The 16,630-nt window shown below is 38.1% G+C and overlaps 2 protein-coding genes across 2 annotated transcripts in view; both read right to left on the reverse strand.

Moving 5' to 3' along the window:
• The window catches only part of Con (leucine rich repeat protein connectin), a 123,103-nt gene extending 114,373 nt beyond the window's left edge, over nt 1–8,730 (reverse strand). Inside the window, exon 1 of the mRNA XM_072298347.1 lies at nt 8,502–8,730. The gene's annotated coding sequence lies outside the window, so the exon portion shown is untranslated. The remainder of the gene's footprint in view (nt 1–8,501) is intronic.
• A 2,033-nt stretch (nt 8,731–10,763) lies between these two features.
• LOC109032349 (uncharacterized) overlaps nt 10,764–16,630 on the reverse strand; it is a 32,388-nt gene continuing 26,521 nt past the window's right edge. Inside the window, exons 2-3 of the mRNA XM_072298348.1 lie at nt 12,123–12,364; nt 10,764–10,938 (exon numbers count right to left, since the gene is read on the reverse strand). Of these exons, the coding sequence (XP_072154449.1) occupies nt 10,797–10,938; nt 12,123–12,364 (384 nt within the window). The 3' untranslated portion in view covers nt 10,764–10,796. The remainder of the gene's footprint in view (nt 10,939–12,122; nt 12,365–16,630) is intronic.

Consider the following 16,630-nt stretch of genomic DNA (forward strand, 5'->3'; position numbering starts at 1 on the left):
ATTGTGATAATATGCTAGTGACAGCTAGAGAGACTATTTGTTTGAGAAATCTTTATCTTTAGTAATCTGCGCGTCAATATACCATAAGAAGTGGCAGGTACTACACAATGGAGGTGGTGTTTGAAAAAAGAATTATGAACTGGGAAGAATTGACGCCCACGAAAGATAGTTTTTGGTGTTCTTGTTATTTCAAGCATTGGGACATGGCGTTTCAATTTCTAAATCCATAATCACACTGGAAAAAAAAAAACACATTGGATCTAGAGTCCAGGACTCTTCTTGAAAACATTGACAAGAAAAAGGACTCTTGATTCAATCAGATTTAAGCTTAGATTATAAGGAAATCCACTCAAATTAAGAAGTTTGGTTCTTGATTAAAGCTTAAATCTGATTGAATCAAGAGTTCTCTTTCTTGTCAATGTTTTCAAGAGTCTGGACTCTAGATCCAATGTGTTTTGTCTTCCGAGTGCGTTCAAAATTTACGAGGGGTGGGAGGGAAACTTTCGTGACACCCTACATAAAAGGGACTCGAGAAATCCGCTAATGCACTGGTAAAAAAAGTAGCTTGGATCTAGAGTCCAGACTCTTAAAAACATTGACAAGAAAAAATACTCTTGATTCAAATGGAAATCCTCTTAAATCAAGAGGCTTGGCTCCTCGATTCAAGGAAAAATCCGATTGAATCAAGAGTATTTTTTCTTGTCGATGTTTTCAAGAGTCTGGACTCTTGATCCAAGCTACTTTTTACACCAGTGTGGGCCATGGAGAAAATACAGAAGGTGGTGGCAGGGCAGCCATCTTGAAGATTTGCTTTGACGTAGAAAAGTACGCGGACTGGCGCGCTGTTAAAAAAAAAAAAGTACATTTCATGCATTTTATGATGAAACCTATGTAAAGACCTACATCACCACTCAAACTAACATTGAAAGTCATATAATTGGACATTAGTTACCATGACTCTATGATTTCTGCTTTTTTTGACGCACAAAACGTAATCTAACATGGTTATACCTTCTAAACGGGACGAGTAGAGGTTTAAGTTGTTGTTACATGAAATATATATTTATAACTTACAAATTATTTTCAGTTACAGTCGAATAGAAACACATATTGAAGCATAAAAAGTCATGGTTACGAGTTTTAAGAGTCAATATAAGTGGGATCCTCACAACCTTTCCCGCTCCTTTTAAGCGCTCAGCCGATAGGCAGCGCTTTTTGATTTCGACTTGCCTCTGAGTACTAGTATACTAGTGCTAATGCGTTTAAATGGCGCACCAGCTCATCGATGTGTAGACTTTGGGGGGGGGGCCCATTTTTAAAATAAATAAAGCTGTGAAAACTGTATTTTATGCTTTTAACGTAATGCGCAGGTAGTTTCGATCGTTATTCTATAAGAAAATTTCTTAGCGGTATACAGGGTGAGCGAAAAGTCCCCGACCCCCCCTTTAACTTTTGAACGAATTGAGCTAAGGAAATGAAACTTTGGGAATGTTCCTATCTCAAAGGGGACCATCTTTTGAGGGGGTCAAAATTTTGGTCCCCCCCTCAGGGGGGGACAGGGGCCCCCAACTTTTTTTTTTCAAATAGCAACCCCTATCTTATGATATCTCATTCGAAAGAGCATGAAAAACTAAGAATTTTGGCGCAAACCGCAGATCAATATCTCAATTTTTGACCGAGTTATGATAGGTCAAAGGTCAAATTTGACCTCTTTTCAAAAAATCATAACTCCGGTTCAAATTATCGTAAAGAAAAAAATAAAACGGGAAAATTTACCAAATTGTGTTCGCTTTTACGTAAAAATTGCAGAAATCACTTCGATTTAATTTTAAGGGGGGGCTCGGACCCCCAAATACGTCAATTCAAAGGTCATTCAATTTTCCCGCGAAATAAGCCAATTTCCTCTGGATTTGCCTCCACATTATCTCAGTAAGGTCAAAATCAGTTCAACATTACGTTGGCAAGTCCCCAAATTTCGGAAAAAGTTAAAAAAACGAAATTTAAACGGTCAAATTTCATCACCTTAAATTTCGTTTTTTTTAACTTTTCCCGAAATTTGGGGACTTTCCAACGTAATGTTGAACTGATTTTGACCTTACTGAGATAATGTGGAGGCAAATCCAGAGGAAATTGGCTTATTTCGCGGGAAAATTGAATGACCTTTGAATTGACGTATTTGGGGGTCCGAGCCCCCCCTTAAAATTAAATCGAAGTGATTTCTGCAATTTTTACGTGAAAGCGAACACAATTTGGTAAATTTTCCCGTTTTATTTTTTTCTTTACGATAATTTGAACCGGAGTTATGATTTTTTGAAAATAGGTCAAATTTGACCTTTGACCTATCATAACTCGGTCAAAAATTGAGATATTGATCTGCGGTTTGCGCCAAAATTCTTAGTTTTTTATGTTCTTTCGAATGAGATATCACAAGATAGGGGTTGCTATTTGAAAAAAAAAGTTGGGGGGCCCCTGTCCCCCCCTGAGGGGGGACCAAAATTTTGACCCCCCCAAAAGATGGTCCCCTTTGAGATAGGAACATTCCCAAAGTTTCATTTCCTTAGCTCAATTCGTTCAAAAGTTAGAAGGGGGGTCGGGGACTTTTCGCTCACCCTGTAGAGTAATTCTTATCGAAATCTTAATATCTAATTTGAAAAATAGAATGAAATTGTGAATCAACCACTGTACTAATTGCGAGGGGCGTTGGTTCATTTGAAAGGTGTTGTTCTCAATGCTTCGGGAAAACTATAAATTATTTTCTGGGGTTCGTCCCCGATTTTTAAATCCCTAAAAACTCATAAATTGGATGAGGGGAAGTGGGGTTTTTTTGTTTTTTGTTTTTCGGAAAAGTTTTGTTGCTACGCATCTTACTTTACTGTTTGCTGTCTTTTTATCAGCTGTTTTCATTCAACAATCATCTTTAAGTGAGGTTACTTCCAACACTCAACTGCCATCAACTTACATTTTTCTTTTCCCGCGTTTTTTTTTTTTTACGGTTTTTCATGATTGGTTCCATCTTTTTCCTATTGCCAATTTTTCCTCATTAAGTCAATAACCTCCAAGTTTTTTTTCTCATTTCCGATCAGAACTTTTCACGCTGTTTCTTTTCAATGTGTATAAATATGTTTATTATTAATTTCCATTTTCATTTCATCCTTTTTCTTCTGATTTATTTTTTTTAATTTAAAAATTGAACTTTTCAGTTATGATTTTGTTAAAATAATAATAATTTTTACTAATTTTAATTTTAAATTTAACAGTTGTTATGAGTGAAATTTTCAATGACCGAGGCGGTCGTCCTCCAAAACGTGGTCGCGTTTTCCAGAATTCTTCGCATGTTCGTTTAGTGAAGCAAGAACTTAACTCTGTTATTAGTATAGAAAATCAAAGTTTCATTTCTTCATTTCGGAAGTATAAAATTGATGATCAGAACTTTGATGAAAATTTTGTTACCAAATTTTCAGTCGGTTCAATGAATATAATTTGTCATCATTGTGATGCTCGCCATTTTCAGGGTGAAATGTCCAATGGTCATTTTAATAACTGCTGCCAAAATGGCTTAATTTCTTTACCGAGTATTCGGACAAATACCGATTTGAAATCATTATTTTTATATTCTCCAAATTTCATAAAGCATATCAGAAATTATAATAGTGCTGTTGCTTTTGCCTCTTTCTCTGCAAATCGGATTGATATTCCGGGTGATGGACCTTATTGCTTTAAAGTTCAAGGATCCATATATAGGTAAGTTTATTTAATATTTACCGTTACGTAACGTACTTTTTTCAGTTTCTCAGTCCGTCCCTCCCTCCTTCCCACCCCTTAACGCATCCGGAATGCAGCTGCATTCCGGATGCGACAAACAACTGACTTATATGTGGAATAGTAAGATAACGAAACAAGAAAAAGATAACATACCAGCAAATACGGAAACCAGAAAGCAGACTGAACATGGAAAAAACGAAGAAGAAAAAGCGGAAAAATTAGATGAAGTTAAAACAGGAGCAGAAAAAGAAGAAGAACCAGAAGGAACAGCTACTGAAGAAGAAAAAGAAGAAGCAAAAAAAGAAAAGACAAAAGGAGGAAAGAAGAAGAGCAAAGTTGTAGGAAATATAGGAAGAAAAGCAGGACAGAAATGGCAAAAGAAGAATCAACAATTTAATCGAAAAAAAAGCAAAGTATTTAAAAAATAAAAAAAGATCTTCTTTAAAATTAGTTTGAAAACAAATGTAAAACCTAAAAAATAATTTTGTATGAAGATTAAAACAAAATTTTAGTTTAAAGTTTACTAAATAAAATTACAATTTTTGAAAACATTTGTTATATTTATTCTCTCAAAGAAATAATTAGACCCGATTCAAAGACAAAACAGAAAATTAAATGAAAATAAATAAAAAAAAAATAAAAAAAAACATGTGAAAGTGAAAAGTGTACAGGAAAAATAAGGGGCTGCGAAGCAGCCCCATAAGCCCCTAGTTGATCGTTAAACTCAAATGAAGCCTAAAAAAAACGCGCCTGATGAGCTCAACGGTGAGCTCATTTTCGGGAAACAAAAATACGCGTTTACGGTTTCCTTGGTAACCTTTGTTTGCTATCAGCTGATGTTTCATTTCCATTTCCCAGCCAAGTCGACGGAGTTTATCCGTCCTTTCTTCATTAAATACATTTACTAACACCTGAGCGCTTTTCTAATACGACAGTAGTAGAACTTTCCCGCTTGTTTAAATTTCAAAGAGGTCTCGGTTTTCCCGCGATCCTATTGACCAATCAGAAGGGCGGCTTCATTTTTAGCTGTGACGTAGAAAAGTACATCTCTCCGCTTGTATTTTTGGAAAACCTGCTGTATTTTCTCTATGAGTGTGGGCGCTGCCGCTTGAGATGCTCCATCCGGCAACATTTGCGAAAAGAGCGGCTAGTTCAAATAGAGGCAGGAGCCAGCGTATAAATTAGCCTCGCCGTCGTCATCGATTCAATTAGCTGCCGTGTTCGACCGCCCAACTACATCAGCATTATCCACGCCAACTACTCAACAATGTTTCTATTTTTAGGCAACTTGTAAATAAAAACTATCATTCCCGGGACGTGCCCAGCTTCGGTGATTCACTCCAAACCTCTGCTCCGGTCGCCTTCAAAGTCGAGGTGCGTCAAAAAAGCTCTCCCACTCGACAGTATTCAAACAGTCACTTACACGCCGCACAGGGGATCGAGTCGATTGGAGAGGTCGGACATGAAATTTTTGACCAAAACTGAAAGTTTGGATGTTTATTTTGTCATAATTTCAGTTTCAAGGAGTGCTTCCTGTAGAAGATGTCACAACGAAACCAATGGAACCACTTTCAGAACCTTAAAGATTTGTTTAAACGGAGTTATAGGCGTTTGAAGTTTCCAAATTTGGTGCAACCTCTCCTGTTGACTCGATCCGGTATGTGCGCCGTGCAAAATAGTCACATTACTTAAAACACTACGTCAGCGCACTGGAGCACTCTGCGACTCTCAATCCGATCTCTTATGCAACTTCCAGCCACCAAAAAACAGCCATTTCTAACGTGGACACACACAGACAGAAGTATATTCAAATTTCCCTCCCTACCGTAGCGCTCACTCTCAGCCAATCTGAGGGGTGGATCGTGGCGGATGCGCCATCGCATGTCCTTAGCCTATATTCTCTAGATGTTACGACCATTTTAAAAAAAAGTGCTAGTTTTTGAAAATTTATGTAAAATTTGTGCTGATTTTACATGTGTGCTGAATTTGTGCTGATTTTTGCCGATTTTGGATAAATATGTGCTGATTTTTCCTGGGTAAACGTACTTCCATGAAAACAGGCGGTATTATCACGTTTTTTTGGTGGCAGCATGAAGCGGAGGGAGGGAAAAAGGAGAGAAAATGGAAAATCAAAGAGGCAACGAGAAAATGATGAGTGTTTTTGGCACAGTGAGGTGTTTTGCGTTTGGCGTTAACGGAGCCGAGTTGCTTTTGTACCAAAAATGTGAGTGCGTGATTTCACGATAACAGGATAGCTAAAATGTACAACACCTTATAATAAAAACGCACCTATTGTGTGGGTGTATGTTGTGTGTTAGTGTAGTGTGTAATTAGTGATACAAACCTAAAAATCACTGGTTTTCATAAATACCTAATGGTTTGGTCGAGAAGACCTGAGCGAACAGTTTGATGACAGTTTTAAAACTCCTGGATTCATCTGGTGGTATACACAGTGCACTTAATACAACTGCAAAAATACGTTCGCAAATGTGGCGACATTATTTCTAATGACTTTTCTCGCTTAAAAATAAACATTTCAGTTCAACATGGGAATTTTCTTGAACATTAGAGTCTCCTCTCGGCAAATATTGACAAAGAATTCACGATCAGTACTGATCACTAACGCAAGTTGCTCTTCTGCTTCAAAATCGGGGTTGGCGACGCGCAACTGAACGGACATTTGGCCTTTAAAGTCTCATATTATTAAATACAATAGTAAATTCTCATACTTTTAAGCATGGATAAGTTCAGGGACATCGTTTCTATTGATTCATCAACTTGGTTATCAATCGTTTGGTCGCAAGTTGTTTATAACCCACGGGGACGCGACTATTCCTTTTATCGTGAAATCACCCGCGTCTTCCACTTACAGAAAAGGGCCCGAATTATTATCTTTCTTAGTTAGCCGGTGAGTGAGATTTCAAGGTGAAAGTCTGCTTGTAATCCCTAGTAGCACATCTTGTATTGCACATACATTAAGCCGCTTCCACAGGGCGGCCTTGTGCTCTATACGACGCCCAATCGCCATTGCCCCCTATCCTTCTTGAAGATCATCAGAAAATTGGCACCTTTTAATCTCCTTCTTGTCGCCAATCTTTCACAGGACGTCCACGCCGTCGCCTAACATCTTGTATTGTAATTCGTAAAAAAACCACACAAAAAAAAAATAAATAAACATAAAAAAATTAAAAAAAACGTTTCAGTATATCATTCGATCGAATAAGCACTTCGTCACTTAGAATAAGGTAAAGAATACCCGTTTTGTGGTGGTCAAAAGGTTCTGGAAGAGCAATGAACTGAGAAGAACTCGCGTGAAAATATTGTGTGCGTTCATTAAAATTTCGACGATCAAACTTCACCAAAAAAATTCACGTTCCACACTTCTTTCACATGTGGTAACATGAAAAGACATTCGTAGTAGCTCCCGAGATTCATGGTGAAAAGTATTAAATATGATGGGCTGAACTTTCCTCAAGATATGACAAAGTTTCAATAACCTGTTCTTCTTAATGAGTTGTTACAATCAGGTAAATCGCGCGAATAGCGTAGTAATGGAGGGTTGAACGCAAAAAAACGCTGCTATTAGCACGTGCTTGGACAACAGTATAGACCGCCACTGCTTTTGCACTCGTGTCGGAAATCTGCAAAATTAGATTACTCCTGTGTTCGGTAAAATTGTATACTATTTTGGAACAGAAATTAAAACAAACGCTCAATTTCAAAGGCTTTTCCTCTTCACACTTGGATCGCGAAAAGCAGAAAGGAACCAAGCCACATCAGCTATTGCCACATTTAACTGAGCAATTGATTTCTTCACGAAAGAACGTTTTTCGGATTTTTTTTCCCTCAGGATAAATTTCAGGAATTTGCTTCGTACTGTGCAGAAAATTCACTGTTTGCACAAAAATCCGTACAACCATTTTCATGTGAAAAATTAAATTGCCCAGTTAAATTTGGCAATAGCTTATGCGGCTTGGTTCCTTTCTGCTTAACGCGGTCCATTTAAGATTTCAATTTCCCTACGTCCGTAATCGCTATCTGCAAAAAATCATTTTTCCGAAAACGTCATCGTTATACGTCCTCGCACAATTTGCGAGAACCGTTAATTTCTTAAATTGAGAAGCGGCAAACGTTATACGTCAGCGAGTTCATCAATAAAAAAAATTGCAGCAAAAAATTGATATAGTTTTCCTTTTTTCCTCGTATCACGTTGTTATAAAAACTTCGGAGCGTGAGTGTTTGAAATTTTTGAGTTAATTTTCTAAAGACGGTCCTGAAACCCTCCGTCACTCAAATCACTCCCTCATCCCTGGTGGTGATCGGCCTTAAACGGACGGCGAAACTTTCACAATGAACACCTTTGAGAGACAGGAACAAAACTATTCCGATCGTTTTTTCTGTTTATTCTTTAGCAACTGGAATAATTAGCTATTTCGTCCAATATGTTATGAAAACACCTGACAGTGATATTGAGCCACGCCGAAAATGTCGGAACGTAATAAAACGTGTTTATCACATAATAAAAGCGTATTCTTCCTAATTATTCGTTTATTTAGCGATTAGCGGTGCGATTAAAATCGCCAAAATTTGAATAACATTGAAAGTTAAAGTCTGCGCCTCAATGAGATAGACCTATCAGGTGAATCGCTAGAATATTTTGGAAATTACGTACACACATTCAGCAGCACTGTCACGGGTAAAGGAGAAAAAAAATGGGTGCCTGAAAGCAAAGAACTGACCAGGGCAAGTGACGTAGTTACACCGATCATGACGGCTTTACACCAATTGTCATTTCAGACTAAAGCACAAAAAAGCCTAGTTTTTCACCAGGAAGAACATGGCATTTAATGACGCTCAACGGTTCAGGCGAAAGGAAAAAAACTGGACAAGTTCAATGTCGAAGCACCGATACTTTTGAGGGAGAAACTTGCGTATCGCGAGTGAAACTAGAGAAACACATACCCGGGGGATTGCAGTGTTTATACATTTCATTATCCTTACATTACCGCTTCAGGAGTAGACTTTCATTTTCCAGACAAGTATGTAAGAAAGTACAAAAACCCAGTAACTTGAGTGAACAAACTAGAGAACAACCGTTCTCAGCGTTAGAAAAAAAGTAAAAATTAATGCTGCTTCCTTTCTGTAGTAAGACGAGATGCGGGATAGAGAAAAAAGGATTCCTCCTATCTCGCATTGATACTCGAGCACGATCAGTCAACAGAGCACGTTGCGAACTGAAGGAAATAAGCTCCGGTTGAAGTACGACTTTAAAAAGCGATTTACGTCTCTTAAATTTGTTACAGCGCACAAAGGCGCCCGGTAATAGTTCCTCGAAATAACTGCAATCTCTCCCGCTTCCTTCACCCGCCGCCGCCCCTAACCTTTCATTCGCTTCGTTCTTGACTTCATTGAAGCAATCGAAATGCGGATATCAGCTGCAGTTGCGGAACCCAACAATGGCGGAAAACCCACTTTCACGACTTTAAATACGACTGTTGCTACGTTTTGTGATGCCCGATCGAATGAGCATATGCCTGCAATCGGATTCCACCCGACATTAAAAGTGCTGCTTCGCTGAGAAAACCCTTTTTTGCTCTCGGCACGATTTGGTTGGAAGAGAAAACATATTGTGGCAAAAATGTAGTGCTCATAACGATAAATGGCACATCTCCTCCGAGACTAGAGAGAGATTAAAGAAAACAAAAAATCCTGAAGATGGGTCTCACAGAGCAAACACTGGAAAAAAACAAAATGGATCTAGAGTCCGGACTCTTGAAAACACCGACAAGAAATAATACTCTTGATTCAATCGGATTTAAGCTTAAATCAAGAACCCAGCCTCTTAATTTGAGCGGATTTCCTCTTGATTTAAGCTTAAATCCGATTGAATCAAGAGTATTATTTCTTGTCGATGTTTTCAAGAGTCTGGACTCAAGATCCATTGTGTTTTTTTTCCAGTGTTTGCTCTGTGAGACCCATCTTCAGGATTTTTTGTTTTCTTTAATCTCTCTCTAGTCTCGGAGGAGATGTGCCATTTATCGTTTTGAGCACTACATTTTTGACACAATATGTTTTCTCTTCCAACCAAATCGTGCTGAGTTTTTGCAAATGTTATCAAGAGTCTGGCCTCTAGATCCAATGTGTTTTTTTTTTTTTTTTTTTTTTTTTTTTTTTTTTTCTTTTTTTTTTTTTCTTTTTTTTTTCCCCAGTGAAGGCTGGTGAGATACTGTTATGTAATTAAACCATAGCTGCTTGGGAAAGTCGGAGGATTTAAATTTTTGGATAAACAAATTCAGAAGTACGTACTATGCTGAAAATGCGGTAGATTTAAGCTTTGCAAAAAAATGAACGTTCTAATTATGCCAATACCAATTGAATCAGTGAGTTCGAAAACACACCAACTCGGAAAAAAAATTGTTCAGGAAACACCTAAAACTGCGCAGCTGGCGAAGAAGTTAGTTTAAGAAAGACCTTTTTGGTGCCAAAGGACAAGTACTTGGAGACTTTGCGTAAAGCACCAAGTTGCAATCGATACACCATGTTTGATGACAGAGAATTAAGCGTTTAAAAAATTTCCGAGTTGGTGTGTTTACGTTCTCACAGACTCTCAGGTACTGATTTTTCATAGTCTGCCTAGAAAAGTTTATATTTTTCGACCTGAATAACGCTTGAATATTTATATAATAACTTGTTGGTACAAGGTATACTGAACCGAAAAAAGAAAACCGCGAGATCGGATGGTCACCCGTTTCCCTTGAAATGGCCAAAAATTGGTATTTCCAGTGAAGTACTTCGATTTTTCCCTCTTCCCGTCGCTTTTTCGAGCACTTCCGATTGCAATTTCGAAATTTCCTTTTGCGTGCAGATGCTTCTATCCATAAGTGTTACTAAACCGTAAAAAAGTGAAAATCGAAAAAAACCCGAGTTGGTGTGTTTTCGAACTCACTGATTCAATTTCTGATAAGGACTTGACAAGGTCAGCAACATAAAGAATTCCACAGTTAAATTTTCCCAGGAAGTTTTTTATTCTTTCTCTACAACTTTTTCTTCTTCCTCTTAGCAACTTTCTCCTCCCGCTCAAGATTTTTGTTCAAGTTAATGATAGGTCTGGCGCAGTAAGTAAGGGTTGTAGTCTCCACTCGACTAAGAGCGAGGTTATCGCCGAAGTAGGGTATTCTGAGAACACACAACAAAGAGATGATATCAATAAGAATTTTAAACGGTAACGGAGATTATAAATTCGTCACAAAAATCGAGAGTCATACACCACACTAAAGCACTGCAACAATGCTACTATGAGCATGATAATGCTACTAAGCTCATCCAAAGTCTACCGAAGTCTACTACCATGATAACCGTAGAATAGCCGTGTTTTTTCAGTGCGGATTTTAAACTTACTCGGGGTGAACTCTACTTTTAACGAGCCTTTCAACGAAACCCGCCTCGTTAGTTTTCCTTTGGTATTCTGTATTATTGCAAAGATAAATAATTCAAAAACCCCTGCAAGAATATGAATTGGAAGATCCGCCAGTGCATTTTACTGTTAACTTGTAGGAGCTTTCCTTTTCATGACGGAATTTGTCGCAGCCCTCTTGTAAATCTGAATCACAATGTGAACCTCCCCCCCCCCCCCCAAAAAAGGGTTATTCTACAGTTACCACGGTAGTAGAACCGTGGATCTTGATGATTTTAATGATGGTGGTATGATGAGCATGGTGATGCTACCGTGTCCACCGTAATATTACTGTGAGCACAAAAATGCTACGATGAGTATGCGGTTAGGCTACAATGCTCATTAATAATCTCACGCAAGTCCACCACGGTTCTGCTATTACTATCCCACGTGACATTAAGACCGTGGTAACCGTTGAATAACCGCGTTTTGTTTTTCGATGTACGTAGCTTTCCCAAGGAAAGGAGCGACTGTATGGACTTCATTTAGCAATTCGGAACTTTAACTTCCGACCCATCTGTAAAAGCACTTATCTGGATAGAGAAACTAATGGTACATACGATAGTTTTAAACTGAGGCACAATTTTTAGTTCCAAATTGCAACATGTAGTCTATAAAGTATAAATACGGTCATTTTATTACACTGAGAAAAAACTATGGTTTATAAACCTATTAGAGGTAAATATGGAACACCTATAATAGTCGTAAATAAACTAATGATTCTCGGTCTGTGAACCATACTAAGGTCTCTGTACCTAATTAAGGTACAGAGACCATAACTAAGGTATATGTGCTATTATTATATGTAGAGGTACTACTATTAGTGGTGTTCCATATTTACCACTAATAGGTTTATAAGCCATAGTTTTTTCTCAGTGTAGATATACGTAGAAATCGGATATTGAACCTTGTGAAACGATTCCTGCGAACCGGGACGGTGCATTTATAGGTCCTGAACGGACCACGGCGACGACAAGCTGGCACTTCGAAAAAGTGGCGGCATTCCGGTTCTTCAAATTTCCCACCCAATTTATGGAGTGTGTCGAACGCTTGCCAGCAATACATTGAGGCGTTATGCAACATCATCCGAGTGGGAAACAGACCGAGATCACCGCAAGCTAGCAGGGTGGCTTTGTGCACATAAGCGACCTGCAGTAGGATAAAGTAGGATATAGTATGGATAGAGTTGAAGGGCTGTTTTTTACACGAATATCTCATTATAGTATACGGCTGATGGCGCCATCGATAAAAATGTACCTAAATGTACGTACACACTGAGAAAAAACTATGGTTTATAAACCTATTAGAGGTAAATATGGAACACCTATAATAGTCGTAAATAAACTAATGATTATCGGTCTGTGAACCATACTAAGGTCTCTGTACCTAATTAAGGTACCCCGTACCATAACTAAGGTATATGTGCTATTATTATATGTAGAGGTACTACTATTAGTGGTGTTCCATATTTACCTCTAATAGGTTTATAAGCCATAGTTTTTTCTCAGTGCAGGTACTACGGATTCAGTAGCAGTGCGAGGGCTAAAAAATTAATGGGGTTAAATGGATGGAGTAAATGGAGTTCTAGGGACGTCCCATAGTTTTGGGGGGTCCGAGGATTTTCGGAATCTACATGTTACACGGTGAGAATTCAAAGTAACAGGCCCTCGATGATGTGCCCGAGCCTAACGAGATTTTCAAGCACGGTAAAACACAATTTGAGCAGGTTAGTAATATTCGTCAAAAATCGAATACTTTAATATGTTCGGAGTCGCACCAGTTTACCTCACCGCATTTATTTTAACCAAATTTTGAAAAAAACAAGAAGAAGCGAAGAGACCAGTTGGAAAATTTTAAAAGGTTGTTTCTCGTTAAAGCAGATTCCGTCAACCTTATAAAAAAATCCCATTTATTGCCTTCATGACGTGCCACCGCCGCACAATTTAAAACGAAGCATGATAAAATGATAAAACGCATAACACAGGGAACTCGTTGAAAAATTCTAAATTCAAATTGTAATCCATTAACTGTATGAAGTGAGAAATCGATGAATCCCATTTTCGTCCGTTTAAACTTCTATACGCACTACTAACAGGATTGATTTCAGTGGTTAGACTATTGAACAATGAGAAAAAGCTATGGCTTGTAAACCAATTAGTAGCTCATATGGAACACCATAAATAGTAGTAAAGGCAACATAAAATAATAGCACACATACCTTAGGGCTGCTACGATTTACCTTATAATAATTCATAGACGAAGGATCAGTAGTTCATTTGAGACTATTAGTGGTGTTCCGTATGAACCACTAATTGGTTTATAAAGCGACACTGAAGGTTGCGACTGTCATGAAGAGACAAGATCTACACATACGCACAGTGGTAGGGATGAATAACCCCTGGGGGACATTTAATTACGGTTCCCGGTTAAACGGTGTCATTCAGTTTAAAAATTCATTGATGAAGGCTGAGGCAATTAATATTATGTATTTTTGACGCATTTTTAAAGCCTTTGTGCTCTACAATTTAAAAAAAAAATAATCTTATCCTTAATAGCTATTAAGATAACTACCCTAAAAAAATGTTACGAGGTAGACGTACCGTCCGTTCGGCGGGCTCAGAGGCCGTAAGTTATGCGTACTATGGAGCCGTGGCTTAGATCGCTCCAGGCGCTACGCCCGGAACTTTCAGCTTCTTAACCCGGGAACACGGACCGTATGTCTATATAGCTGTAAGTACGGCTTCCACGGCCGGAAGTTCTTACCAGTGCAGGCTCAATCGACTGATAGGGCTATCATTCTTTTTCCAATAAAATTCTAAGTTAAGAGCAGCATTGTGCAAGTATCGATACATTCATGTATTCACATTGCTCGATATATCGAACTGTAGTTCTAACAAAAGAGCGAGGTTACACTGAGAAAAAAAGTACGGTCAGGAGAACCGCAGTGCGTTAGCACGTACCGCACAGTACGGCCGATATTGAACACCGAATGTTTCGGTTTACACTACAGTATATCCTCGGTAGCTACTACCAGACTTCTCGGTTCGGGGTACCGAGATTCCCGATTCAGGGTACCGAACTCTCGGTTCCTGCTACCGAACTGCGATTTGCACAACCGGGGTGGTGCGGTTTGCGTTACCGACGTTTTTAGGGGTGCGCCGGTAAGGGTAGGGCGATGTGACGTAGCTGCTGGGGCAGGAGGGGGGGGGGGGCTCCGGATGGCCCCCCCTCCAATGACTGAATTTTTCAGTATTAGTAACAGCTATCATAAATTTTCGCTGCAACTACAAAAATAAATAGTTTCTTCATTCAAAAGAGATGAAGTTACAATTTTTTGCTGCTGAAATGATTTAAATTTTAGAGGAAAAGATCCTATGTACCCTCTGGAAGAGATGCAAAAATCCCCGTTGGTCCTGCTAAGACCAACAGGGATTTTTGCATCCCTCCCAGAGGATACATGGGATATTGTCTTCTATTGAGGGGAATTTGGAATCATCTCTCCCCCCCCCCCCTTTCATTAAATCTCTCGACTTCATGTATTAATTTGCAATAATAAAGTCACATTGTTTATTTTAATACCTGAGAGAAATTTAAATGAAAAATGAAGAGACCTCCCTCGGTCACTATTTGAGGCTAAAAAAGACATTCGGACCTTCAAAAGCGGGGCTCTTGTGTCATAATTTTGAAAATATTTAGTCAGACAGCACAGCAAATTTTAATCAAAATCGATGCCATGAAGCCTAAAATTTAATTTGGAAAATGATCTGGTGTTCGGCATGAAAAACAGTGCAGGGAGAGAAAAAGCTGGTTATTAATTTTTCCTAATTTTCCTTAAATTCATTTTTTTTTTAAATTCCCAAGTAACTTCAGTTCCTCCCAATTTTGAATCGCTGATCGGTCGTTGTAGGTGCATATGTTGAAGGCAAATAGTCAAATCAGGCATTTGGTTGAATGCCTAGGCAAATGGTCAAATATTTTCACTTAGACTGAAATTCTGATTATTTTACTAACTGTAGACAAAATAATGCTCTGATCATGTGGGAAGGAATTCTCTGTAGAAATTTGCTTCATACAATGATAAATACCTGAGTTATTTCTAGTCCTAGATTGCACATTTATCTCAAAATACACAGCATTTAATAAAATAAACTTATTTCACAATTTGGACAGCTGAAGAAATGTGAGGAGCATTTTTGAATAGGAAAGGCAATAACAGTCTGTACTTTAATGGATTTTCACACTTTAAATATTGGAAATTCGAGAGGTCTCTGTGAAAACATAAGAAACCTCGCAACATCTGAAAATTTGACAATCCGCCTAGGTATTTGATAAAATGCCTAATTTGACTATTTGCCTTTGACACATACACATCTCTCTAAACAAGAATTAAGCACGATTGAAAAATAAAAAAAATACCTCATTAGGTCTAGGAGCAATGATTGGTTCATGCAAGGAACAGTATCTCTATTCAAGTCAGTGAGAAAACTTGCTTGAAGAGAACTGATTAAAGATCACTCTCATGAAATACAAATACAAATTCTGCATACACCATTTTAAAACTTAAGTATCAAGAAAGGTTTACAGAACTGCACAACTTATTATAATATCTAGTTCTTGTTAGAATATGAAGTTGGATGGGCATAAGACATTCAATGTAGGTATGCTAAAACTAATTCTCCCTGCAAAGAGCACTAGAGTCGTTAATAAAATAAAATGTGAGAATATCCTGATCGGTCACAATTGCAGAGAACATGGATGGTGTTGAAACGGAGAATAAAATAAAACACTGACTCACCAGACAATTTTTGCGATTGAATCAGAAGGTATGAATTTTCTGCAGAGTTGGATGTGAATCTCTTGAGTACACTACACTTTCTGGTTTGTTTTTTTTTCATTCGCCTTTCATTAAATAATAGATGCACCACTGATTTTCATTTCAAAAATTATAAGATGAAAGTCCATATGTAGAGGTAACATGCATTTAAGCAACAACTCACTGTGCGCGCACCTGACAATAATTGCACAATCTTTAAGGTAAGAGCGTAAGCTTAAGTAGTGAGGCTGCAACTATTGGGTGAAATAGATGAATCAACACTGCTAAATTTTCAAACAAATACTGAGACTGCAAGATGCAATCAGCTGAGTAATTTGTTTAAAAAGTCATACAGCTATCAATTACTCTTTAAGGAGGAAGATGTTTTGAGGTTATACCAATGGGCTCATGTATCTCTCTGAATCAGACTCCTATTAAATTCAGGAGAGCAGGTTCATCAAACAAGAAAACTAACTAAAAAGAACAAAGGGGATTACTGAAAACTGTAGGTGGGTACCTGAGAAACATATGTACTTCAATTGTTAGACAAAATCATTGGAACGAGACAAGCTGGATCTGTGACGTTCGGTTACGTGAGAAAA

The sequence above is a fragment of the Bemisia tabaci genome, chromosome 3 (genome assembly GCF_918797505.1).
Source record: "Bemisia tabaci chromosome 3, PGI_BMITA_v3".
NCBI classification, from domain to species: Eukaryota; Metazoa; Arthropoda; class Insecta; order Hemiptera; family Aleyrodidae; genus Bemisia; species Bemisia tabaci.